Raw genomic sequence first — 27910 nt, forward strand, 5'->3', positions numbered from 1 at the left:
AAAAGCATTATCTATTGCATTTGCATGTAAACAAATTAAAAAGCCCATATCATATCAAACAATAAGCCGAAGCATTGGGATCTCCAGTGGACTAGCAGACCCACAGGGGTCTACTAGGTCTGGGCCCACCAGGTCCGGGTTTACCCTCCACAAGTCTTCCCTGCTATACTCACAGCCAGTCCCAACACACTCCTCTAGCGGCGTGATAGGCAGACATCCAAAAGTACCTCTGGCAAAGTGTGTTGATTAAACACTGCTCGGCTTTGTGGGAAATGTCAGAGGTGTTGATGAAAAAAAAAGGAGGATATAAAAGGCTTGTATTATTTCGCCGATTTACAAACAATTCCAATAGATTTGAAGAGCACGTACGTGGCTGTCTCTGTGGCAACGATGACATCGTGCCTCTCATTCCTGCAGGACGGTTCATGCATGGGGTAGAAAGGTATCGGAGAGCAAAAACAACATTATGCAGGGACTCCTTGGCACTTCCTGTTGCAATGTGTGTAAATACAATAGCGGACAGGAAGTACACACGGACCCACGCTTGTTTCCCTAGCAACAGAATAGCAACGCTAAAGGCCTATATGTTTTTGTGGACTGCTGGGGTAAGAAACCTGTGCAGCTGCTATATTTCATCATGAATATGATCGACAGAGGAAGCTCCTCCACTGAAGACGGGAAGTGACACACACACACTTGTTGGGAGGGCCGGCAGGTTGCTGCAGTATGGACCCCTCAACTGGTTTCATGTCACACATGTCGTTCAATAATTCAGATTAAGGGTTCCAAACCATTAAGAGACATGTAACAGGGAGGATGGGGAGGGGGGGCTTGTGCGTCCACCTGGACCCGCCCCCGCCCCCCAGAGCAAGGGGGGGCCTGCAGGGTCACAGGTATGATGTTGCACATGGGGAGATGATGAGGGAGGGCCACGAAAAGCAGTGACACACACACACAGCCGTATGGGTAACTGCGTCAACACAACACACACACACACAGTCCGCTGCGTCCAGACAAGAAAAGACAAACACCGAAGTTGCCCCGCAGGAATGTGAAACACACACACACACACCCGTGAGGACCTTGACTATGAGGTGTCGCCACTTTCAAAATTGAATAAAAGCATACTTTTTGATCACAACCACACAAACACACACACACACACACACACACAGGAGGCTGGAAGGCGACTCACGGTGGCCGACGTCAGGCTGCTGTCCGTGAGCGCGAGGTGGTGCGGCTCCCACCTGCGCAGGAACTTGGACGTGAGGATCTTGCTGAGGAAGGTGCGCGGGTGCTTGACCACGCACACCTGGATGTCGCCCTCGTGCAGCAGCTTGTAGCGCATGCCGCCGCTGCAGTGGTGCAGGGACCTCTTGCCCGGGTGCCCCCCCGCGCTCAGCTTGGTGTTGTTGTTGTTGCCCTCCGACATCTCCCCCAGCAGAGGCTTGCTCTCCTCGCACTGGTAGAACTGGTTGTTGTGCAGCTCGTTGCCGCCGCCGCTGTTGTTGAAATCCATCGCTCCGGTAATCCGGTGTTTATTGTTCTCCTCCAAAAAAAAAATGGGACTCTCGTGGAACCGACACGGGGCAGATCCTACATGTAGAGAGAGCAACACAAGTAGTCTCGGGGATATGGAGCTGGAGAGGGGGGGGGGGGCTCCCCTACCTACCTACCTAGCCGCTAACGCAGACCCGAGCTCCGCGCGGCGGACAGGGCCGAGACTGTTGGATCAGTGTCTTTACGAGAGGAGATCCACGCTTCTGGTGACACGGTGCAAATAATAATCCACCATTTTGCTCCCCCCCCCGCACAATGCTCCATAAATTGTCTCCGCGTTGCGCGTCCGTCCCCCGTCCCCCTGCCCGCCTCCCACCACCAGCAGCAGCAGCCGCAGCGAGCCCTTCAGTGCGCGGGGCCCGCGGCTTTATCCATTCCGTGCGCGCGCCCCGGTGCCAACGCGAAATAATCCACAGCGAGGACTCAGTATATCCGATGGCGGCTCTCTCTCTCTCTCTGCTCCTCCGAGGGGGGGTTCGTGGTCATTCGCAGACTCACTGGCACGGCTTCCTGTTTTATTCAGAGGAGCCAGCGTCTCTCGCAGAGCAGCGGCGCGCCGATTGGTCCGCGCTCGTTCATGTGACACCGGACTGACGTCAATGGGGAGGCGAGCGGCGGCGGCGGATGAGCGGATGTGTCTTTGACTTGTCTGCCCAGGCCGCGCGCTCAAGCCCCGCCCCCTTTTACCACTCCTACCCCCCCCCCGTTTCCAGCAAATCCACCTCCGTGTGTTCCCCTTCCGCGGGACATGATGCAGCCTGTCCGTGTCCACGTCCGTGTTCCCAGGGAAAGAGTCCACTACGAACCGGAGGGAGTGATGACGTCACTCAGGTAGAGTGTACCTCAGACTCGGTACTATATTTATCGACTTCTACAACATTCATGTAGACCGAGAGTTCTTGTAATAATTATTTAATTCTGCCAGGACAGAAATATTGCAATGCTTTTCTTTTCATTTCTGAAGCCGGCATGTAATATATATCGCCACCCTCAAAAAAAGGAGACGTGAACCACAGACCCGTGTCGTTGAAAAAAAAGAAACTAAAAGTCCAAAGCATTGCGACCCTTGACCTTTGTGTGGTCATCATGATCATATTGTAGTGTACACTGCCTCTAGATGGCATTAGCTGGCTCACTGGGCTCCTCGAGGAACTCAAGCCCAGGTTTTTGGACTCAGGTGAGGCTACAAATAAGCACACCTGGCCACGCCTCTGCAGGGCGGAGATGGAACAATACAAGGCCCTGAAGCCATGCCTTCCACTCGAAGAAACATTCCAACAATCCGTCAACGCTAACTCAGCCACTGCTCCCATTTCCCATCTCAAGTAAAGACAGAAACAACAATCTGGGTTCAGACAATTGAGGACATGAAACATAAAATATTGTTCCTGTTCCATTGTGACGGTCCAAGGACAGAATGTACAGCGCTAAAGCAAAGTCACCGTCAGACTGTGTACAACGTTTATTTTCAATACATGAGTGTAAATATGATTTGAGAGATGTTTGTAAGTTTATGGAACAAAAGGCTAAAAAAGGGATTAGAAGAAGATGTATTTCTGTTGTAGGAGTCCAATTATGGAATAATGTTGAAATGGGTGTAAGAATGGTGAACTCCTTTTTGGTTTTCAAGTGAATTATTTATAAATAAATTCTTGAGAGTTATAAATGTGATTGAAACGTATTTATATGGAAGATGTATGTGGAAGTATGTCTGTATGTATGCGTGTATGTGTATATATGTATGCATATATATATATATATGTATATGTATGGTATGTGTATATATATTATATATATATAGAATATTATTTTTTTCTTTCTTATTTTTTCATTATTTTATATTAATTTTCTGATTTATTTGATATTAATTTAGGATAGGAATATATAAGCATTTTTTGCTTCTACCTATACCTTTTCAGTCTTTCTGTTTTGTATATTATATAGAATAATACTGTATTGTATTTGATTTACTGAATAAAATACACAACAACAGAAGACGTCGTATATGTATGCAGATTGAAAATGTGATTTAGGATTATTGGTGAAATACAGATACAAGGTGACAGAAACCAAATATAATCAAACGATTCAAAACCATCTTTGTTAGTCTTCACGCTGATGTAATCGTCACTTACTGGTCGAGAGTTTGAAGGATAGAGTAGAAAACACTTTGACTGTTTGTTAAATCTGTTTTCTTCAGGTTTCCATATGCATTTCAATTTTTTTTTAAACCCACATGACTCTGAGGTAACAGAGATAATTATCTTGTCAAATTCAGTTAAAAAAAATAAGAGCAGACGTTTTTATTTGCACCGGGAACGCCGCTAGTTGACAAGAGATGAGCTGCCTCCTGGTTTTGGTGTCTTTTACCCCAAAGCTACAAAAAGGGAAAAAAGCAACTTATTTTCCCGTGAATGAAGTCCCAGTTTCATAGGGACTATTTTCATCGTATAAAAGTATTTACGGGAAAGGTGTCCGAAGAGAAAAAGAAGTGCGCCTCAAACTAAATCCCATTGACCTCCACTGTAATGAGGTGTCAAATGTGTATATAAAAAACCTTACAATTTTGCATCCCTCCAATACAAACTGAAATCCAACATGGCAACTTATTTTTCCAGATATGAAGTCCCCGTTTCATATGGAATATTGCACCTGTCCATCCTGGAGAGGGATCCTCCTCTGTTGCTCTCCTGAAGGTTTCTTCCCTTTTTCCCCCCTGAAGGGTTATTTGGGAGTTTTTCCTGATCCGATGTGAGGTTTTGGGCCAGGGATGTCTATGTGTACAGATTGTAAAGCACTCCGAGACAAATTTGTAATTTGTGAAATTGGGCTATACAAATAAACTGAATATTTTCATCGTATAAAAGTATTTACTGGAAAGTGTCCGAAGAGAAAAAGAAGTGCGCCTCAAACTAAATCCCATTGACCTCCACTGTAATGAAGTCTTGGCAGTAAAACTCAAATGTGTATATAAAAAACCTTACATTTAGCATCCCTCCCATACAAACTGAAATCCAACATGGCTTATAAGGCTCGCCATCATCGGCACAGCCTCTGACGTCACTGTGTTGAAAGTCCCCGTGGGGGGGATGAGCCGGAGGGAGCGAGGCTCTGGGAACACGGGTCATCTCCAGGGGCCTCCGCTCCCAACAACAGCTACCTCGCTGTGGGCTCCCGGCGTTCCACATGGACTCCCCCGCTCGTCTTTTTTATGATTCCGTTCTAGCCCAACAAGCAGCCAGTCACCCGGGTCTCTCAAGCCACGTATTGTTCCGGAGACAAGTCGGGACACGCCGGGCAGCCCGCCGGCTGACTATCTGCCTGTTGTGTCAACAGCCAGTGAAGGCCAAAGGGGAGAGGAACGCTGTGTCACCGTCGGTTTGGCAATAATGGAACCTTATCTGGTTGGTATCAAACCAAACGCGCTCAATCAAATTCACACACTTGTGTGCAGAGAACGCACGTCGACCAATCCAACGGAGGCCGACACAACGTGATCACGTTATAGAACCGAGCAGAGAAGCACGTGAGAGAATTCCACCCATGCGATGGGGAGCATCACAAATGTTATGACATATTAATTAACTAGTGATACACAGATGAGAACAGATGGAAATCTGCTCTGCTGGTCACACCAAGTTGTTCACATCTGCTATTTTTTGGCTTGTTAATGCTCAGTTATGGATTCTTTTCTCTTTCTTCTTTCTTTTTTAAAATTTTCAATACATATTTGATTCATTTATCTTCTCAGTATTTCTGGCGTGTGTTTATAGTAAACTTGTATTGATGACTTGACTATTCAATCAAGCCTGTGCGAAACCTCAATAATTAGCTCCGCCCCTGTTCTGCTCTACCCCGCCATGAGTGGGATGAAGCGCTCCATTTTGAGTTCAAATTGCAAGAATATGATTGTGTCATGTCTTCTTTTTAAATGTACAGTTTAGTGGGAAAGCCCCCCCCCCCCCAATGAGACAATCATCTGACAACCAGGACATGTCAAAATCGATAACCAATGTGGCGTTGATGGATTTTGGGAATTATTCACGGTGTTGTTGTGACCCAAAGTGCCAAAGTCATTCATTTTTAACGTACATGCAATCTGGAGCAATTTTTCAGAAACACAACATGACGGAGTATTTTTGTATTTAAACAGTATAATGGAAATCACACAATACTATATATTATTAATAGATAGATGTTTGATGAAGATACAAACTGCTGGATGTAAGTGGGACCATCCGTCCCGTGAATCCATCTCTTTCACATCAAGATACAATTCAATAGCGTCAAACCATAACAGAAGTGACGGTGACATTATTTTTATATGACAGTACTCTAGCAGTAATAGGAATGGATACTCATGTTGCAGTTGATCCCTCGTGGTGTCAGTGGACCGTTTAAATCAGAGCTTCACTGCAGGTCTGTCAAGTCGCCGATGTGTGGATTTCCATAAAACCTTTCCATTACATTTTTATTTTCTATTAGGCTCCTATCTCTTCTCGACACGGCCTCATGCTGCACCTCTCTCCTCTTCTCTCTCACCTTATTGATGGCTTTTCATCTCTCCATCACACATTCCTCCCCGTCTCAGAGTCCATTGGACCCGGCTGGGTCTGATACCTCCTTCTGTTCCATGAATCATGGAGGTCTGGATCGTGGTCCATGCCTACTACTTTGATTCATGTCTGTCATATTCATTGAATGTGTAGTAACTGTGTAATGCTGTTCTTCTGGTCACATGACATCTATTCTTCTATCCATCCTGGAGAGGGATCCTCCTCTGTTGCTCTCCTCATCTCAATCGTTGCGGGCCTCTGTGGACCCGCTGTGAGGGGGTGTGATGTCATTCAGCAGACGTCTCACCCAAACAGAAACGATGGTGGGAGAAAAAACAACTTTGAACGGCGGCCACGTCGTAGAGGACCTGAAGAACAGGTCCCGACCAGTCGACCATGCATGGTAGCTCCTCCCATCAGTGTGTGAACGGGCGAATGTCAAGTACAGGTCCATTTACCATGAGTATTCATAATGGATCATTAACAATGCAAGATAAAAAATAAAAAAAGATGTTCAGCTGAAAATGAGCAGTAAGAAGCTTTAACACATACTATTGGAGTTCTGTGAATAAGCATCAGCGCTGGCTGTTTGGTTACATCCCAACAAAGAAAAATAGAAGCCAACGAGATGAGACATGGACTTGTTTTATTTCCTTTGAGCCAGTGAATGCCACTCGCAACATCTTACAACACTTCCTCACGCGTCAGTAAGAAAAAAAGCACGAACTGAAACAACAGTGACACTCCATACCGTCGCCTTCCGAAAAAGTTAAACGTGTTGTTTTATGATACAGAGCAGCGCTGTTTACCGTAAATGACTGAACACTGTGCAATGTTAAGTGTCAATGCAAAAAATAATAAGGAAGCAGGCGGTTCACAGGCTCAGCGGATTGGTCCTCCTGCTTCTTGGCGTCTGAGCCTGACGGAGCTCCGAGGGAATACTTGCTGCTGGTTTCTGACGTGTGGGTTTGTGTCAGCTGACCATCATTCATGAGGAAAAGCTGGTTGCCCAATGTTAGTTCCCAGCTGTGGTTTAATACAGTATAGTGATGTCGCAATATCGGATTATCGTGGCCTAAAACAAATTGACAACATATTATCATAAGACATTTTAATGTTGTCTAGTGGGTTTTGTCTCTTTGGAAAATAACTTCCTCAGTAGTACATGTGGGAGTTACACTGTGACCCAACTTTAAATGAACATTTCTCTGTGACGGACGGCCAAAGTGCGCTCATATATTTTTTAGAAAAGGCAAAAGGAGAGATTTCATCTGACATTTATACAAAAAGCTCATTTCCTTTAACAGACTTCTTGTCTTTGGATTTGTGAGGTAGCTGACTCACATGCCTGTTATGCTTTACAGTTATTCCATTATTTGGAAGAAATTCAACAGCAATAACAGAAATCACAACGGTCACTTCTGAAACTGCTCAAGACAAGGTATGCTTTCTAGATGGATGACCAGCGCTCACCACTGAGGGGTGAGCTGACCCTTTGACCTCGGGTCAGCTGGTGCAACAGCTGCCTTCTCGCTCAGTTTGATTACTAAAAAGCTAAGTTTAGAATTTTGCTCCTGGTGTTTGTTTAGATTTGTGTTTTAATTTCAAACGGATGTGTTTATGATAGGAGGTGGCCGTAATTTTAATGCAACGTGTTTCCATGCAAGAAAACATGAATACAAAGCGTTTGCTGGAATATTAACGTCTCAGGTATTTTGTGATTCCTTTTCCATTCTGGCAACAAAGACTTTATTTCCATTTACAGACTGCTGCTAGGCATCGAGGAGAGCTCAGCTTTAACCCGGGACGTGTCACGTGTGGATTTCCTTTCTGATGTCGTGAGAGGTGTGTTTGAGGAAGGACAGCAGCAGCTGGAACTCACACAGAACAAAAAACGGGGTCAAGTGATGCCAAAACTGTACCGACTGGAAAGCCGGGTCGGAGGTCGCAGAGGCGACGACGCGTCCTGGCGACTCCGCAGCAGCAGTATATTTGCAAACGGGCTCTGGGGCAGCTCGGACTCGCAAGGAAAGCGCTTGTGACTAGCTTGGAAAGCGCTTGTGACTAGCTTGGAAAGCGCTTGTGACTAGCTTGGAAAGCGCTTGTGACTAGCGAGGAAAGCGCTTGTGACTAGCGAGGAAAGCGCTTGTGACTCGCTAGGAAAGCATCAGCAGAGCGGCCTTTTGAGTTTAGGCCGTTCAAGATGTGCTGAAACATTGTCGGCCTCTTTAGAGCTTCGTCGACTAGAGACAAGAGATTTTCAATGTCGATCATCATGAATTCTCCGATTCTACTATATTGTATGAACATTTAAACATTTCTAAAATCTGACATTTTTGTGAATGGCTTCGTGAAGCACTCGTGAAGTGCATTAAAAAATAAAGTTGGAGTTTTGATTTTCAAATGACCTCCGTCTTCATGGAACTGCGAGGCGAGGAACCCGTCTTATCTTGAGATCTACCGGTGTATTGCCGGAGACCTGAGGGCGTGTGCGTTGACGAACTCAAGGGTCAAGTTGGACATGTTCAATATCAATAAACAAGTGATGGGGGTGGGGGGGGGAGGGGATCTGCAGCAAGTACAGAGTCCAGCATGTTCACTATATTACCAAACTCTTCTGGCTTCCCTGGAGTCAACTCAACCGAAGCAGAGAGTATTTCACTGGTTCCGGAGTGATTCCCCAGTCTATGACTTGATGGTAATTTCCGGGTCGGATCGCGCCGAGACGTGTGGCAACAGGCACACAATTATATTGTTTATCACATTAAAGAAAATGCTAATAACACTTTTGTCTGCCTTTGTTTGTCACTACCGGCATTGAAACAGGAAGTCAGTGGTAAAGTAAAATGCCCGCCCCTTGCTCGATATGACCGGGCCAAGGGAAACGATGGTTTTGTGGGCAATGCGTTACGAGTGAAGCCGCTTCGGTGTGATCGGGGCCTCATAACTAATAACATTACCTCATAACCAGTGGAGGACCCCATTGCGCTCTGATTCTAGGGACGGACACCAGTCTCCCATCCTACTAAAGTTGTATGGAACGAAAATATTTTCAACCCTTCACCTTCACTGCAGCTGCTGAAGATATCATGACAAATGATTACGTCATCTACAATTTGGCCAGAAAGTTAAACAATACATCGGCAAACAGCATCTTAAATGCAACACGGCAGTGCTTTTAAAATGTCAATCTCAATCCCTCTCATAATAAAAAGTCAATATTACGAGCCGCTTACAGCTTAAAATCTCTCACCAAGCAACAAATCCCCAGCAAACATAACATATGAGGTACAGTTATTAAGAGAAAAAAATAAAGAAAAAAATCCCACGCTAAAACCAAAAGAAATATTTAGGTTTGTGAGTCTTCTTGTTGCATGTCTTGTTAGTGTCTAAGAGTACTCACTATTCTCACTATTAATTGTTTGTGCACCCATTGGAAAGCCTACATATTGTACAAACATTGTATATGTAAACGTGTTTTTTTAGGTTTGTTTTATGACATCTGTTGAAAAATAGCCTCTTGGCTAACATAAATGTTTCTATTAATGTGCACGGTCCCTTAAACCAAAGAAAGAGAAAAAAGGTTTACAAACTTGTTTTGTCTTGTCAAGTGTCAGTCAAGTATAAAGCCCTCATTATCTAACCGCGAGAACACTTAACCCTCCTGTCGCCTTCGGGTCAATATGACCCGATTCAATGTTTAACCCTCCTGTTACCTTTATATTTACTAACATATTTTACCCTTGAGGTCAATATGACCCCAGCTATTAAAATCTCCAGAAAATTATTAGAATTAATATTGTTTTCCAAGTTTAAGTGTGAGGTACTTTATATTTGTTTGTTGACTCCCGAAAGAACACCGACATTAAACATTGAATCGGGTCAAATTGACCCGAAGGCAACACAAGGGTTAAGGCTTCATAAAATCCCCAAAGCCACACCTGCAGCAGGTAGAAAGCAGCCGACCCGGGGGCCACTGGCTGGGGGTCAGATCCGGAACATTCCCTGGCTCAGCTGGAGGCGGAACAGTCGGCAGTTGGCGATGCGCAGGGCGGCACAGGTCGTCTTGGAGAGGTCGCTGGGCAACATGGGCTTGGTGTGGTGCCACGTGCCCGTGCTGCGGCGGAACTCCCGGATGTAGTCGAAGCTCGTTCCTGTCCCAGAAACACCAAGCATGCACTTTTTTTTTTTTAACTCGGAAAAAATCTGGAGTCACACTATAGTCTCTCTCGCTCGCTCTCGCTCTCGCTGACCTGTGTCCAGGTCTCCCAGCACGTAGATGCTGGCTCCGATGGGTACGGCGCCGCACACAAAGGACGAGCTGGTCTGGATGCACAGGTTCTGGTCATCCAGCAATATCCACCTGTATCCATGACAACACGCACACAAGTGACAGTTAATCTTAGAACTGTATTTAGGGTTCATACACATTTTGACCAATGGCTTTCCAGGACTTGAAACCCAATTTTCTTTTTTCAGTCTGTGAAAAAGTGAGAACATGTCAGATTTAAACTAACAATGTGAATTCCAAAGCATACAGTAAATAACCATAAAGGACACACATGAATGAGAGACAATAGTTTGATTAAAAGAATAAAGCCTTTCTTTCTTTTCAGTTACGGTGCGTTAACTTGCAGCGAGAAAAATGTGGGAGTATGAAAAAGCGTATGCCGGCTTTATATTAAGAGCGTCATTATTTTAAAAAGCAAATATAATTATTTAAAACTCAGCGTAAATGCAAAATATGAATATAACAAATTTCCAGGACTTTTCAAAAAATATATATTTCCAGGCCTGGAAATAACCATTTTTAAATTCCAGGACTTTTCCAGGTTTTCCATGACCATACGAACCCTGTTGTTTTCTCCACTGCTGTTATCAAGGTCAAGAATGATCGTTTTCACATTAGAATGGGAAGGTAAAAACCCCAAAACACAGCACGGTGGCCATGAAGTGCAGCCTCTCCTTACGCACCTCCTCATCTCGTCATGGTAGAACTCAGACTTGCAGGTGAGCATCTGTCTCTGCTCTGGGTTGTCCTGCTCTTTGCTCCTGACTCCTCCGAACACGTAGAGCTCCTGGCCGATGCCACACGCCACCGACCCAAACCTGGCAAAATGAGAAAAACGTCTGAGTGGACGAAACACCCGGTCGGGATCGTCGTCTGCCTGTCGATTAATCCGTCAAATTTAGAATTCCTCGAGACGCTTTTATCACAATGACGTCGTGCCATTGGTGAATCTAACTGCTGCTGCTGCTCTAATGGAGCTGGAAGCGACAGTCATTCAGACGTAGTCGGTGAAAGTCACCGAGCTGTGTGAGCCTACAGATGACTTTATGAATGTATGTATATATATGATATTAATGTTATGAACCCAAACACAAGGGCGTTAGATGTTCCGACGTTTGTGGGATGTCTTCAACAAGTATAAAGCAGAACGTGCAAAGTTTCACAGGCGGAGCGCAGTTCAAGGTTTGTGTGTGAAGGTAGATATGCGTCTTTATTACGCAAACAAAATACGATTTTTTGAGAGCAAATTTCTCGTTTGATTGTCAGTTGTTGTTTTTGCTTATGAAAATATAATGTGTTGCAGTAAATCAAAAACCTTAGCTCTAAAAAAGCCGAAAAGCTACAAATTTAGTTTGGATATAGTGGGCGGGGCTTACGCTGCTGAATGATCGAGGAGTTTCTATTCGTGGGTTTGACCTGCTCTCGGCTCGCTGCGCTAAGGGCAGGTTACGGTGAGGAGGACACGGAGGTAAGTTGGCATCATATTGCTCGGTTTTGTCAAAAGTATTTTAAATGTAGCAGCACTAATTGTTACCTTCGCATTGAAAATGCCGGAAGGTTATATTTTGATCGCCGTGTATTTATTTATTTATTTATTTGTATGCGTGTTATTCGCAAAACTCAAAAAGTATTGAACCGAATCGCATGCAATTTGGTGGGATGATTGTTTATTATCCGGGGACCAGTTGATTAGATTTTGGGATCGATCGGGTCAAAGGTCAAGGTCAAAGGTCATGAACAGGTCAAATCTTCTTGAATCACATGGAATTTGGTGGGATGATTGGTTATTATCCGGGGACCATTTGATTAGATTTTGGGATCCATCGGGTCAAAGGTCAAGGTCATGGAAAGGTCAACTTTTTTTTTTACCATAGCACGATACATTTTTGTCCAATTGATTCTCCTGTATCTCTCCTTGTGGCAGCGAGGAGAGAGAGGTCTGGAGAAACCTCTGTCCCTGTAGGAGGAGTGGGGTGGTCCGGGTTGTAACGCCCTCCTCTCCACCACCTGTTCCAGGTGCTCAGCTGGGCGACGATGATGGCAAGCCTTCCTAACCCAGTTGTTAAGGCGGCTGGTGTCACGGCTCCCCGGCTGCCAGCAGACAATGGCATGATGCACCAAGGCACAGCTGGCTGGTAACACAACACTGGCAACTTCACACGCTGCTGCAGCTGAAGCTGAAGCTTTCTCTTACATCAGGAAAAAGTCATCTCCACGTTGCCTGTGTGTTGGTCCAGTTCAGTTCATTCAGTCGGCTTCAGGCCCAGGTAGGTAGCTCTCCACCATGTCCACCTCTCCACGGACCGTCCACTCCCAGACACTCTGTAGGCTCTCGAAGTCCACCACCATCTCTCCCACCCCTCTTCACTTCTCTTCCGCGCGGGTGGTTCTCATCCCCCATTCCATTACAGTCACTCAAAGTCACTCACCTCCCTCCCTGTCCTCCATCCCTACCGGGTGAAGGAAGAGACACAGAAGTTCCTCTGTGGGGCCACATCATCACTGACCACAGACAGCACACGGCCGAGATGGTGGGCGCGTCCACACCGGCCCTGCAGCTTCCTCACAGCAGCAGCGGCTGATGGCGCCGTCCACTCCCACATGAGGCTGGTAAGCAACAGAGAGTCCAACGATGATGATCACCCCCGGGTCGGCGGTAATGACTTCTTTGGGACAGGGACCAGGCACACGCTTCCCAGGCACTGGGATTCCCCAGCCTCAGAAGAAGCGCCTGCAGGACACCAGGCAGCTGGGTGGCGCAGGGGATCGTCACAGAGAGAGGAGGGGGGAGGGTAGAGGCCATTGTTGTGAGGGCGGTGGACGTTGGCCCTCTCAGGAGCCCCTGGCTGTCTCCCCTCCTTGAAGCCAAGTTGCTGGGTTGGCCTCCAGCTTCCTCCTGTGGAGTCCTTGCTCCCTCTGAGAGCTTTTGGGTTAGGTTGCGGGCTTCCTCACCTGAAAGCAGCTTTCTTCATGTTAGCCTTCTTCAGGTCCCTGGATCCAGGGCCCTGCCGAGGGGAAGGGGCGTGGGCGCTGTATGCATCCATTCTCGGCAAATAGTACGGCGCATCCCCCGGCCAACAGTTCAATGTTCGGGCTACAAGCGCTCTTTCTTCACACATGGTCTGGTAGCGAGTGAGCTGAGCCCCCGCCAACATTGTTAAGCAGCCGTTGGCACAGCGCTTCCTCCGTTGGCATGCAACTAATGCCAAAATGTTCATAATTAAATGCCCAATCTTGTGATATGCGAAGGTATGCGCTCTACCGAGTGCCCGTTCTAGTTGTTCATGTTGTTAGTGTCGTGCAGTCTCTTTTTTTTTAAAGAACATGAAAGGGATGCAGCCCTACTTTCTGCGTCATGCATATAACCTCGCCCACTACGTCCAAACACAATTCGGGGCAAAATATTTTTGATTTGAAGCAACAAATTCTAGTTTCATAAGCAAAACTAGCAATTAATTTACTTACAAACGAGAAATTTGCTCTAAAAACAGAATTTTTTTTGAGTAATAAAGACATATCCATCTTCACATTCGTGTTACGCGCGGCGAGTACGCAGTGAACGAACATGTGACTGAAGTATCATCGATGGAGAGAAACAAGGAGACGAGACCATGACGTGAGGAGGAGGCGGATCAAACCCAGACCCACTCGTGTTTACCGTCTCTCCTTCAGCGGACAGAGGCCGGTCCACTGCTGCGTTTTAGGGTCGAAGGATTCGACGGAGTCAAACAGCTTCCCGTAGGAGCCGCCGCCGATGGCGTAGATCTTCTTGTTCATGGAGGCGTAGCAGCCGACCTGACGGAGGAGATGAGACACGGGCATGAGCAAGTGGCGGCATGTTGGGAGAGCTTCGCTGGGGGGAAGTGAATCACTCGGGGCCCATTTTACACATCTGTGTGTGTGTGTGTGTGTGTGTGAGTGTGTGTGTCCCCGGACAAAGAGAACCGTCTGGTGCGAGAGACAGAATGAGGAAAATGGAAAAAGGCAGTTTTGATTTATGTTGACAGTCTAACACGCGACGCGTTGTTAACCGTGTCAGTGCTGTTAGCTTCTAGCCGGCAGCTCAGCCGTCGCCATGTTGAGAGCCGTGTGGAAGCAATAGATTCAGCATCTTTAAATAAGTTCTACTCGGTCATAATTCACCATTGTCTCGTCTAGTTTTGATTACACAAAGAGTTGATAAGGTGTTGCTCGGCCCTCTAGTTGCTCTCGTTACCTCTCTCTGTGCACACACATCATACACAAACCTCTCTGAATGCATATATAGCACAAGCATTACTACAATCAGGAGTGGACTATTATAATTTAAGTTATTCATTTAAATTATTTATTTTTTAATCGATTTTATTTAAGTAAGCATTCTATTCATTATTATCCTTATTTCCCCTCTTCTTTCCTTTTTTCTTGGAGTGAGCACCATTTGATGTTTGTTGTTCTTTGTGTGTTGGACACTGTTCCTGAATATCACGTGTGCCAAGACATACAACTGTATGAAAATAAGTTAATATGAGCACCATCGTGAGGACAGAAGTTCTCGTTAAGTTTATTTAACAAGTTAATTATTCTTTACTATTCTTTACCTCAGTTCATTGTGACGATGACCTGCCAGATTGATTCTAGCCGACACTTTAGATCTGATATTCTAGAATTGAATATGACAAAATGACATGAGGACATAAAGGCCACGACTTTGTTATGATATTAATACTGTGATAACTACTTTGTTCTGATATTATTGCGGTCCAGCCTTCTTCCACTCAGTCGTTGTGATATTCGTATGCCTTCGTTACCTTGCGGATCATCGTCATGCTGGTCTGCAGTTTCCAGGCACTGCAGTGAGGGTCGAACACTTCGACGGTGATAAGCTCCGCCTCCTTGGTCTCTCCTCCGAGGACGTAGATCAGACCGTCCAGCTCCACTACGCCGAAGCTCTGACGAGCCTGGAGACGAGACAACACAACCACGGCCATGTCACACACACGCACACATAATACACAAATATGACACCAAGCACTGCGGTTATGGCTCCACCAGCGTTTTAGGTATGGGTTTACATTATAATACACTATATCAAAGTCTGATTTTCATACACTTAAGAAGTATTGTTTAGAGTGTTCAACAATATCTAGTCCACGCATCATGTGAACACATTTCTCCACAAGTGTGCAGTCAATGTGTCAAATCGAGGTATTGGAGCTCTGCTGACACCTAGTGGTCATGAAGTAAAATGCATGCACTGCAGACTCCTCAACAGTGCATATAGTTAGATATGCTGCTATATAGCTCCATGCCTACGACTAATTGTTCATGCATTCTGTCATATTCATTGAATGTTTATGTAACTCTGTTCATCTGATCACATGACATCTAGTCCATCCTGTTGCTCTCCTGAAAGATTCTTCACTTTTTTTCCCCATCAAGTTTTTTTTTTTTTTTTTTCGAGGTCAAAGGTCAGGGATGTAAAGCTTTCTGAGGAGAATTTGGAATTTGTGATTCTGGGCTATACAAAAATAAACTGAATTGAAGTGACGGCCACAGAATCCTCCATAGTGGACTGATCATTTATCCTGCTTCAAAATCATCAACAGCGGCAAATTAAAAAAAGGCTGGAATTATCATTTCAGTGTGTATTTTTTATAGAAACATTGAGCTGGATATCCAAAATACATGAAAAGGGAAGATAAATTAGAATATGTAATACTTATATCATGAAATACCTGCTGAAATGTCAGGAGAAGTTAGAGAAGGGGGGGAGGGGGGATACCTCTAGCATCGGGGGTATGGGACTCCAGGTGTTGGAGTCGGGGTCATATTTCTCTCCGCTGTCCATGACTGTGTGATGTTCATTTGCTCCGCCCATCACAAACAGAAAACCCTCTGACAAACAGGAAACACGACATTGATCCAAACCCCTAACCCTGATGAAAGGATGAGAGTAATTCAAGGTATTCATGACAAGGAGTTACAGGTGTGTGTGGTTTTTTTACTCACCGGCAGCGACCACGCTGTGGCCGAGGCGGGCGACGCTCATTGGCTGCAGCTCGATCCACGCCTGTCTGTTGGCGTCGTAGAGCGGACACATGCAGCGCGTCACCGCGGTGGGCTTCCGGTTTCTGTAACGGGTCATAAAAAAATAAAGAAAAATATCACCATGCGAGCCGATTTAACCTCTTTCGTCTGGGTCGCTGTGGAAACCCCCTGTAGGAACAGTGGTACAGTCGTGATGGGAAAGCTCTACGCTGAGCGTCAAAGATTATGATAATAGTCAGAATAAGAGAAGGGATCACAAAGGGCGAACTCTCCCATCACAATAGAGGTAATATCATATCTCCCCCCCACTCTCCCACTCCTTCTCTTTTAGACTCACATGTCTGACTGCTATTATAAAACAGACATAAATAAAATAAATATATAATATAATTTATAGTTCTTAATCTATAATTTATATGTTGTCTAAATGTTCTTTGTTGTTGTTCTTAGCCGTTTTGCATTTTATTACTATTATTATGACATCAATCACTTATGTTGGACTAGAGAGAAACATACTTTCAGATCTTCTGCATGTTTAATAAATAGAAGTGACAATAAAGAGGACTTTGATACGTGGCTGGACTTTGATATATATAAAAATATGTATATATATATATATACAGGACTGTCTCAGAAAATTAGAATATTGTGATGAAGTTCTTTATTTTCTGCAATGCAATTAAAAAAACAAAAATGTCATGCATTCTGGATTCATTACAAATCAACTGAAATATTGCAAGCCTTTTATTCTTTTAATATTGCTGATTATGGCTTACAGCTTAAGAAAACTCAAATATCCTATCTCTAAATATTAGAATATCATGAAAAAGTATACTAGTAGGGTATTAAACAAATCACTTGAATTGTCTAATTAACTCGAAACACCTGCAAGGGTTTCCTGAGCCTTGACAAACACTCAGCTGTTATAAATCTTTTTTTTTACTTGGTCTGAGGAAATATTAAAATTTTATGAGATAGGATTTTAGAGTTTTCTTAAGCTGTAAGCCATAATCAGCAATATTAAAAGAATAAAAGGCTTGCAATATTTCAGTTGATTTGTAATGAATCCAGAATGCATGACATTTTTGTTTTTTTAATTGCATTACAGAAAATAAAGAACTTCATCACAATATTCTAATTTTCTGAGACAGTCCTGTATATATATATAAATGTGTATATAAATATAAATAAATATAAATATATATTAATATAAAAGTATATATATCAGGCATGAAAACGGGTCAGGGGTGAAAAAGGTGAGGATAGGCGTGCGGGGGGGGGGGGGGGTGACTTCCACGAACATCGATGTTGGACGTTGTATGATAATCTATAGGTCCTCCATTCTGACACCAAGTCAGTGATCGGGCCCTATAATACTATAATAATAGTAATATTGTGTATAATATGGTCATTCATGAACCAACTTCCTTTTTTTGTTGTTGGCGTGAACAAGTCTTCAAGTCTTGTGCTCTGCTGAGCCATGAGTCTGTTCCTCGAGTCTGTTCTGCCTCTACCTGGTTGTCACGATCTTCTATACCATACCTGCCATAAATATCATGATACAATACCATAAAAACAGTATACAATAAATACGACACTGGTATATTTATCTATAATAGTAATAAATAAAATATCTGTATGGTTCACTTTTTACCAACTTTTTCAACACTTAACAAATAGCAGTAATATTAGTATTAATACAGCAAGATATTAATGAAACTACATGGAGCCATCATAGCATTGATCAATGATGATACACTATGAGGCCGTTAGTCTCTGACCAGAGGATACAGAGTTCATCAGGAAGAGCAGCTGTAGAGTTACAGAACTTTACAGACTGAACTTAAACATTTCACTTCTGGCATCTTTTTTTATTTTTTATTTTTAAAGCCGAAAATTCCGCCACTTAACGCCCCTCGCTGTGAGCGCTGCGCGTGCAAACAGCTTGACACGGAGCAGCGTGTGCGCTCTGATCGCTCTTTTAATGAAGCATTGAGACTAAAAATATGCTAAATCACATCGCTCTTAACGTACGGGTACTTTGTTAGCATCGCTCCACCGTGCAGCGCGACAGCAGCAGAAGTAGCGTCTAACATTCAAGCTAACCCAGGGCTCCAGACTGCGACCAAATGGTCGCATTTTGCGCCTAAAATTAGACACAGTGCGAGTAAATTTTTCATCAACTCGCGCATGCGCGACCAGTAAATTAGCAGATTTCTTTTTTTTGTTATTAAATATTTTTGTTGCTTACAAACTTGTTCTACACTTCAGCCCACTATAGTTATAGGGGGGGGGGGGGGGGTGCTAATGAGTTTTTCGAGTGAGAGTGTGCTCACCTGTGTGCGCGGATGTGTCGGCGCGTATCACGGCAGAGCGATGCGCGTTATGGGAGCGGCGGCGCTGGGCTTAGCCCAGAAGAGTGAAGCAGCGAAATGTGTAGACATAGAAACACTCTCAGACAGCAGCTGCTGTTACGTGCGCCTGCTGCCAGTCTGACTCCGCTGTTTTGGGTGAATGACGTCACGTGCGACCTGGAGGTGTTAACCACTTGTGTACCAAATCTTTTTTTTTTTTGGTTGAAAACATTCGGGGCTAATGAAAAAACATTCGGGGCTTTAGCCCCGGGTTTTTTAGCCTAGGGACGCCACTGGTTAGCGGTAATGCCTGAATGACTGGTTTGCTAACCGACATTGAAGAAGAAAGGAGACGAAAACCGAAGAAGGCTGGCCTGTGTGTGAGAGCGGGGGGGGGGCTAATGTGTGAAGAGAGGCGCACCACAACGGAGACACAACGAGGGCGAGGGCCGCAGAGTGAGAGGTCAGAGGGGATCCTCACCACCGAGCGGCGTCCCCGTCCCCCGAGTTGAATCTCTGGGTCAACTCAGCCGACACTCACATGTCTGCCCCTATAGACTGATGCTCACGGTAAACGCATTCGATCGGGAGCGCGCGAGGATTTTGATAAAGTTAGCGGAAGGATTTAAGTGACAACATCCGGTTTTGCAAAGTTAGCGGAAAGAACCACGTGAAACAACATCCGTTTATCAAAATAAGATGTCGACAAATCATACACGAACATATAAAAGTAAACAATGAATTGATTTTGTATCTTTATAGATCATTTCTGAGATTTAGCTTAAATTATGCTAACATTAAAACATTTTTACTGGACCAAGGAAGAGTTTATAAAATTAGTCAGTCTTTTGTATGTTAAGAAAAGTCCTGTATATAGATTTCCCCAAGAGTTCCAGGAAATGAATAATGCAGATGTGTTCCATACATATCTGAAATCCCCTACAATAGCAATCAAACAATTTTAATGTATCAATTAGGACATTTTTCAAAGTAAAAGTCCTAAATGTTTAAAGAAATCGATAATTTCTTTAATGTTTGAGTTGCTTTATATATGTATTTCCTCATAGTCCTCATAGCAATAATGCTACACAATAAATAGAATGCTTCAATCGACTCGGTGATCGGTATTATCGGTGATCGGCAGATACTGATTTCAGTGATCGATCGGCACCAAAAACCTGATCGGTGCATCTCTAATCATAACATCATCAAACCCTAGATGGTTTTGAAAAGAGAACGTGCTGCATAGTAATATTTAGTTTTGATTCCGTTTCCTAAAAGAAACTGCTTTCTATGAATGCATTCAATCAATGGGTGGGGGGGGGGGGGTGAGAGTGTGCTCACCCGTGTGCGCGCATCACGGCAGAACTTCGATGTCGGCGCGCGCATCGCTCTGTCACGCGAGCCGAGAATTGTTGACGGGGGGGGGGGGTAGACGAAAATTACAGAGTGGCGGGTGGAGATTTCACCCTGTTATAATGGTAGGGGAAACACTGGAGTTGATAAGCGTGTCTTCTTGTCTGATCAATACACAACTGTGAGGTGCATGAATGGACAGATCGGCCAGCTGCTGATCACTCACTCAATAGCTCGACCTGCACGAACAGATGGTGTGCGCGCACAGCGCGCAAACATTTTTTTTGGGGAGCACCGAAGACCCATTTTGACCCAGGAAAAACCCTGTACAGTGCGCCCCTAAATTTTCTGCTTGCGCCCCTAAAATTTTAAGTTAGGGGCCACTGTGCTCCTAGTAAAAAAAGTTAGTCTGGAGCCCTGTAACCTAAACCACCAAACGCTGAAGACATCTTGACGCTGATTGGCCGAGACGCGACACGTCCGATCAAAGATGTTTTATTGCGAAGAGCAACACTTCACACTTTCTCCGCGTCCCACTCCAATCTCATAAACGCCGGCCGGCCAATTGACCCCCCACCCCAAAACAAAAACTCTTCGGATCTACACGATTCACGTAAATCACCCATTTTGGTTTCAAAACGGCGAATTTCGCCGAAAGGTGAGGGATTCTCATGCCTGATATATATATATAAAATATATAAAGACATAAATATATATATATCAAGAAATAGCATGTTTTCTGGTAATTTAATGAATAAATAGTCAATATGAAATAGCCACTTGATTTTGTACAATCTTGTGAATGAAATACTCGACAAATGAAAATGACAGAATATTTCTTCATTAATTAAGTGAGAACTGCTGTGGAAAATGTCAGTTAGTCTGCGATTATTCCCAATTAGGATGATTGTTATTGTGCGTCATGATATCTCAATATGTATGACATCATCACTCACATGCGATCCTCCCCTCCGGCGATGACGATGCACTCCGAGTAACCTCGGGGCTTAAAGGCGGCGAGCATGGCCGGGCCATGCAGCGGGCCGGCGGCCAGCATCTGCTGACAGTACTCTGTGACCACCTCCCTCATCAGCGGCTCCCCCAAGGCCTGATGGGGAAAAAACACGCAGCACACAACCAACTTAGGCCCGGAAGAATTTGCAACCTGAAACAAGGGAGCGGCTGTTCCTCACATGGTCTAATCATGGACAGCTTCCCTACCTGCTGCCTCAGGTAGCTCACGTCCAGGGCCTGCAGCCATACTGCCGACATCACCTCCTTCATGTGCACCTGCAAATACACATGGAACTGTGCTGGGTTCATGGATCAAAACATTGTCATCTCTCCATCTCAAAACATTCTCGTTTACACAGGCATTTGGTTGATTTAAATATTCTATGCTTTTTATCTTCTGTTTATTTATTTTACTGCACCATTTTTTACCGTGTATTGTACTTTGCTCTTTTAACTGTTGACATGTTTTGGACCCTGACTAATTGTTTTAATTGACTACTGGACTGCACTTTGTGACACTTTGTCTGTGAGTGCAAAATAAATTAACCTTAATTACCGACTTACTAACTTACATACCAACTTATATACTTACTTATATACTTACTAACTTACTTACTTACATACTTACTAACTTACATACTTACTAACTTACATATTTACTAACTTAATAACATACTTACTAACTTACATACTTACTAACTTATACTTACTAACTTACTTACTAACTTACATACTTACTAACTTACATACTTACTAACTTACATACATACTTACTAACTTACTTACTTACTTCCCACAACATGACAAAATACTGAGCTGTATAATGTCGTTGGCACTAAAAGGGTTAAAGCATGATTAAGCACCGGTATGATCCTGTGGGACGTTTTCAAGAAATAGAGGATAGGATACAAATGTGGCGTTTGTGACTTCTATTACAATCTTACAGATGTTGGATGATAGCACTCACATGTATGTGAAAGCTTAATTACCATAAAAATATCACAAGACTGTAATGACCAGATAATCACTTCCCGGTGTACCCTTCCTTAAAATGAAATTTACTCCAACCATGTAACGTAGAAGGATACATATGAAATATATCCACATTTTTTTCTATAACCTCACACCTTCACATTGAACCCACCTTGCGCTCCACCGGGTCGTGTGCGTACCAGCGCACCACGGCCTCCAGCACGTGCTTCTCGTTGCCCACGTTCAGCTTCTCCATGGCCAGCAGCTCGCAGAGGCGGCTCGGCGGCAACTCCCTGAACTCCTCGGTGCGCGACACGTCGCCGAAGTGCATCTGCAGGAACTCGGTGGCGGCGTAGTGGACGTGGTAGAGGCAGTAGTGCAGCGAGAAGAGACGGATACCGATGCAGTTCTCCGCGGCGATGCAGCTCTCCAAGAACTGGCAGCACAGGTTCTTGAGGTCGGTCATGAGGAGCATGTCCGACGCCTGCACCATGTCCTGGATGGTCTCCTCGCTCAGAGTGATCTGTGCCAAATGGATATGAACCGCAACATATGAGGAGAGGCGGCACACATTTACTTCCCCACGAATAAAAAAAGAACCTGAGGATGTCACTAAAGGCTCCGTGCTTACGTCACCGCTAAAGATGTAGTCCAGGATCTGCTTCATGATGGCCATGGAGACCCCCTGCAGCTCGATTCGGTATGTAGACCCATCATCCTTTGGGGGATTGTAGTTCAGCTTGGTCCTAAACCAGGGTTCATTCACATGTTGACAAATGGGTATCCAGGACTTTAAACCAAATATCCATGATCATATTTTTTTTAAATCTTGGTGCATACATGAAAAAGTGAAAAAATGTCGCATTTAAAATAATGTGAATTTCAAAGCATACAGTATATAACCTTAAATGACACAAAAGTTTGATTAAAAGATTAACCATGTATGTCTTTTCAGTTACGGTGCGTTCACTTGCAGCGTGAAAAATGTGCGAGTATGAGAGATGTATGCCGGCTTAGCCTATATTTACTTATTCTTTTAAAAGCATGTTAATTACTTAAAACTCAGCGTAAATACACATGTGAAAATAACACATTTCCACGACTTTTTCAGAACGTTGGGGATTTTTTTAAATTCTAGGTCTTTTCCAGGCCTGGAAATAATCATTTTAAAACTCCAGGACTTTTCCAGGTTTTCCATGACCGTACCAACCATGTAACAGGAAACCATTAGCAGAACTGAAAACGACAGACCGGTGTTACAGAGTAAAAAGCGACCGTGTTAACTGGCGACTTTGAACCAACGCGGCCGTTGGTGTCGCAGTTACAGACCGATGTGTATGAGAGGGGTTGACACTTTATGACAAACTAATTAAACCAAGCGGCATTCACGAGGACAGCTACACGTGAAAAGTCGCCAGTTAACAGGGTCGCCTGTTAAACCGTAACACCGGGTCAACTGGAGCATTGGGACAGTGGACACGCCCATGATGCTGTGCCACCAAATACCACAGCTGGAAGGCTCGGTACTGACCTGACGTAAGGGCTGGCAGCGGCCAGGATGTTCTTCTGGACCGCCAGCTCCTCTCCATCGACCACCAGCAGCGCATCGTGGAAACTTTGCTCCTGCCAGAAGGTGCGAAGGACCCGCAGGAGTTTCTTTGAATGTTGTGGGTCCGAAACCCTGGAACCGGTTTCACTCGCGACAGAAAGGGGCATGTCGAGGTTTCACTGTGCACAAAGTGAACATGGGGGACACTCTTCAATTCGGCTTGCACAAACTAAAAAAATAAAAAAGTGTCTTAGCAAAAGGCAGCTGATCATTATCAGGCTTGCTGTGTCTAGGCTAGTAGTTAGCTTAGCACAACTACAAGCAGCTGCTATGGAAAAGAGTGGAAAGGGTAACTTATCTAGCTAACGCTGGCTAACTACAGTTGTCAAACGTGTTATGTCATGTTTTTTATTTCTTTTTGACAATTCGAGTTGAGGCTTTTTTTACGTGACTTACCTTTAAAATTAGGAACGGCGCTTGTGTTTTAGTCCGAGCATAAGGCTGCTCCTAGCTTCTCACAGGACAACATCCAGGCGAGAATGTTGTAACTGTACGTGAAGACATGGATTGTGCTGCATTCATTGAGAAAAGGAAATATGGGTGATACGACACAACCAGCTACCGAACTATCCAAATAAATAGAAATAATATACATACATATTCACATAAGAAGCCATCTTATAATTAAAGTTAACCAATTAGTTATACAGTCCTAAATAGGTTGTAGAAGAAAATTGTTTTTATTATTACAACAAGGATTCTGTAAAATCTATCTGGCACCTGAATGCAGCAGCAGGAAAACGTCCCAATACTTCCGTGGCAACTTGCGTACCGACAGATATCCTGGTAAATTAGTGATGCAACATATATCACTTTAAATATCTCAATATGCCTTTATAAAAACGTATTCATAAAACCAAGACGCACAAAAACCTCTCGCTGAGTCGTTGTCTAGATTTCGAAATGGCTGAACCAAGTCGGAAGTAAAACCTAAATGGAATGGGGCCTTCAAATCCAAACTGACATCACAAGACTAACGAGAACAACGCTACCATCAGTATTTCCGGTGTGAATACAACATTTTAATAGTTAGTAAGTACACGTTTCATTAAAAATAAATTAGCTAAATCAAATAAGTTTGATGATAAATAGGAAAATATTTTTTTCATCGTGGTCATATATGCGAGAATACATAGACTAACATATCTGCTTTTATTTTGAAGGAGGACTTCCTTCTAGCCACTGCTATTTCTCGCTAACTTGAAAACACTTTCGGCGCCATAACTTTGGATGAACGTAAATATGATCATGCTCTGCGCAGGATCACACAAAGGTAATAACGTGTGGGTATTATGACAGGGCTCTCAAGTCTCACGCATTGAGCGTGAGACTCACGCATTTCGGTCTTATCTCACGCACTCCCGCCACACATCGAATTCCTCACGCTGAAAAAACCTCTCGGCTATTTAATGCTTGAATGCAGGGGTGCTCAATACGCCGATCGATTGTTCCGCTGCAGAGCTCCGACGCCGGTCTGCGCGCATTGGGATGGAGCAAAAATAGTCACTAGCACCCCCCCCCATCAACAACTCTTTTCGGTTCGATGCCGGCGCGCGCAACGGTCAGCTGTATCGGGTGCTGATGGAAATCTCACGCTTGCCTGTCTTCAAAACTTGAGAGCCCTGTTATGATGCTATGATAGCTAAGAGAGAATCATGCAACATACGAGGCTCGTGTATTGTACAACACAACGAAATGCAGCGGTATCGTCCAACATGCTAGAAGAAAAACCAAACAGCACGAACTATATTATAGGACTACTTAGTGGAGTCACAGTTTGAGGAAAACATGTCAGGGATTAGCACGGACTTCTTCCCACGATTTCCTCCGAATGTTAAATATTTAATAACTGCATTTATATGTTATGTCTCTTGTCTCCAGCTACAGCTGGTGATGTTGTGATGGAGGAACCGATGAGCACCGTGAACGTGTGACACACCCGGGGGACTCGCAGTCTGAAACTACCAGCATGCATCGCCCTGATCGGAGCAGACCTCCGTGGATAGAGAGTCTGATCCTGAGCTACAGCAGCCGGGAGGAGAGCGTCAGCATCGGGCAGCTGAAGGCCCACGTCATCGGGGTGGGTCAGATGTCTCAATCCCAGGCCCTCGGCTCCGAGGGCCCCACGGGGATCCTCTTCCTGTCGGACGGGCTGCTCCAGATCCAGGCCATTCTCACGGCGTCGGCCTGGGAGCACCTTCAGGAGCAGGAGGACCGCGAGCGTTTCACTAGCCTGGTCAACACCACGGTGTGCATCCAGAACTACCGGATGCAGTTCCACATGGCCCTGGAACAAACCAGATCCAGATTCTTCTTATCGGTCGGGCAGCTTGCCACGACCTCGGCCGGGCCGGTTAAAGAGAGCACGCCTTGCAGCACGACGTTGCCCGCCGTCAGGATGAAGATCTGCCAAACGTGGAAGGCCCTGCTGGGTCAGGAGACGCAGGACTCCTCCCAGTATGGCTTCGACCTGTCGGAGCTGCTGGGCGAGTGGCACCACGACTGCCTGCAGGCCGTACTGGACGACGTGCGGGAGAGGCTGGCGGCGTCGGCGAGCCCGCGGCTCTCCACCTCCTCCGCTCGCGACCCACCGGTGACCCACCGGGACACATTCGTCGCCACAAGTTGGGATGTTGATCGGGTCAGATATAAGGGAGAGAAAAGTTTCAGTGTCTCCGTGAAGTGTCTTCTCATCCCGGAGGAAGACGCTCAGCAGACGCCTCCGGATGTCGGAAGCGGCGGGACGGCGAATGGACTTTCCGATGATGACAGAGCGAGAGACCCGCGTCTGCTTTCGGAGACCGCGGCGCCTTCCGTTGACGACGGAGAGTGGCGAATGCCAACGCCACCGGTTTTAGAGAGCGACTGGGACGCCGACGAGGCTTCGCCGGTTCCGTCGGAGGACAGCACGCTAAAAGAGAGCGAGAGCGCGGTCATGATCGATTGGGACATCCGGTCTGTATCCAGCCTCTGGGACCTCCACCTTCCGCCGTGCGAAACCTCGTCGTGCTCCGACGCGTCCGCGCCACTGAGCCCGTCGCGCGCGCGCCACCCCGCCGCACCCGAACTCGGGTCCGAACACTCCGTGATCTTAGCCGGCGGCTCGCCGCTTCCTGGCCACAGCTCCAAGGACACGGAGCCCAGCAACCTGCCGCCGTACCAGAAGCTACCGGCTGCTTCTTTGACTTCCGTGAGTCCACCGGAGGCCTTCTCCGCCAGACCGCCGGATATGCTCCTCGCCTCGGACGAATGCCGCGTAGACACGGCCGGACGAACTCTTCCGTCGTCGGACCGACAAAGCCCGATTTTGGAAAAAGACGCGGAGGAGGAAGTTGAGGGGAAATCCAGAAAGGTGCAGAGAAAGAGGAGCGAGCCGACACCGGAGGCGGATGAGGATGGGGAGGAAGCTGCGGTCAGCGGGAGCCCTCCGTCATGGCTCTTTGACTCTCAGGGAGCATCCGGGGCCGACGAGGTCATCAGTTCCGGTGAAACAGGTGTGGCCAGAAAAAGACCCCCCACGACTCACAGCGACGGCCGCCTGTTCTCTTACTCGTACCAGCTGTCGGGGCAGAACCTGCAGGACTTCAGTCGGTTCCGAGTGACGGCGTCCCTGCTGCAATGGGCCGTGAAGCATCTTCTCGTTGCCGCTCCAGTCTCCTCTGACACTCACGATAATGTTCCATGAGTCCATTTATGTTTGGTATCACTGACTCACCGAGTAGAAAGTCTCGTCCGCAAAACAAATATCGACACATGTTTACCGTGAGAGTTTTTAAAGCTTGTCCAGTGTAAATAAAAGATGCCGAAAGTTCCTTTTGCTGTCTTATTTAAAGTAGAGTAGTGACATATTCCTCACTTTATGGTCCACTTGACTATAAATATAATTTAAATGTTTGATGAGCACTGGACTCGGAAGAGAAACTATTATATTTGATCATTTGTTGGCAGCATGTTGAGTTTAACATTGACACAGTATGTGGTCTTATTAGGTTCATATGGTGAGAGTAATAGGACACAGTTTACACAACCGCAATCCTTTAATCCTAGTCATGTGATCAAGTGTTGACAAACAACTATTGGTTAATGCAGCTTTACAGTAATGTAAAGTTGCAAGACGGTTTCAGAATATGGCAGGATTAATAGTTCAAGACAATTCTTACGTTTTTAA

The 27910-nt window shown here is 45.2% G+C and overlaps 3 protein-coding genes across 7 annotated transcripts in view; 1 reads left to right on the forward strand and 2 right to left on the reverse strand.

The window, feature by feature from the left end:
• Positions 1–2132, reverse strand: part of cmip (c-Maf inducing protein) — a 51931-nt gene extending 49799 nt beyond the window's left edge. Inside the window, exon 1 of the mRNA XM_056416624.1 lies at positions 1196–2132. Within this exon, the coding sequence (XP_056272599.1) occupies positions 1196–1519 (324 nt within the window). The 5' untranslated portion in view covers positions 1520–2132. The remainder of the gene's footprint in view (positions 1–1195) is intronic.
• A 4609-nt stretch (positions 2133–6741) lies between these two features.
• gan (gigaxonin) lies at positions 6742–24242 on the reverse strand. Of its 2 annotated transcripts, XM_056416630.1 has the most exons (14): positions 24139–24242; positions 23665–23861; positions 22765–22879; positions 22306–22656; positions 21369–21437; positions 21104–21255; positions 16399–16520; positions 16172–16284; positions 15198–15347; positions 14066–14202; positions 11091–11225; positions 10370–10479; positions 10058–10270; positions 6742–7987 (listed from the first exon to the last, which is right to left on the reverse strand). In XM_056416630.1, the coding sequence occupies exons 2-13, from the start codon at positions 23847–23849 to the stop codon at positions 10104–10106; spliced, it is 1806 nt and encodes a 601-aa protein (XP_056272605.1). In that variant the 5' UTR covers positions 23850–23861; positions 24139–24242; the 3' UTR covers positions 6742–7987; positions 10058–10103. The 2 variants fall into 2 exon arrangements, with proteins under 2 accessions (XP_056272605.1, XP_056272604.1); XM_056416629.1 differs by having other exon boundaries at positions 6742–10270.
• Positions 23690–27554, forward strand: acd (ACD shelterin complex subunit and telomerase recruitment factor). 4 transcript variants are annotated; one of them, XM_056416633.1, is made up of 2 exons: positions 23690–23766; positions 25624–27554. In XM_056416633.1, the coding sequence occupies exon 2, from the start codon at positions 25712–25714 to the stop codon at positions 27425–27427; it is 1716 nt and encodes a 571-aa protein (XP_056272608.1). In that variant the 5' UTR covers positions 23690–23766; positions 25624–25711; the 3' UTR covers positions 27428–27554. The 4 variants fall into 4 exon arrangements, with proteins under 4 accessions (XP_056272608.1, XP_056272609.1, XP_056272606.1 ...); XM_056416634.1 differs by lacking the exon at positions 23690–23766 and adding an exon at positions 24478–24528; XM_056416631.1 differs by lacking the exon at positions 23690–23766 and adding an exon at positions 24490–24774.
• The last annotated feature ends 356 nt before the right edge of the window (positions 27555–27910 follow it).

Source organism: Pseudoliparis swirei, chromosome 6 (assembly GCF_029220125.1).
Source record: "Pseudoliparis swirei isolate HS2019 ecotype Mariana Trench chromosome 6, NWPU_hadal_v1, whole genome shotgun sequence".
Classification (NCBI taxonomy): domain Eukaryota; kingdom Metazoa; phylum Chordata; class Actinopteri; order Perciformes; family Liparidae; genus Pseudoliparis; species Pseudoliparis swirei.

Coding starts and splice junctions, on each gene's coding strand:
- gan (XM_056416630.1), bottom strand. CDS start 23,849: ATGCCCCTTTCTGTCGCGAGTGAAACCGGTTCCAGGGTTTCGGACCCA. Junction 15,348..16,171: donor CCATACCCCCGATGCTAGAG/GTATCCCCCCTC, acceptor TCTCGTCTCCAG/GCTCGTCAGAGCTTCGGCGT. Junction 10,480..11,090: donor TACCATGACGAGATGAGGAG/GTGCGTAAGGAG, acceptor TCATGGATACAG/GTGGATATTGCTGGATGACC.
- acd (XM_056416633.1), top strand. CDS start 25,712: ATGCATCGCCCTGATCGGAGCAGACCTCCGTGGATAGAGAGTCTGATC.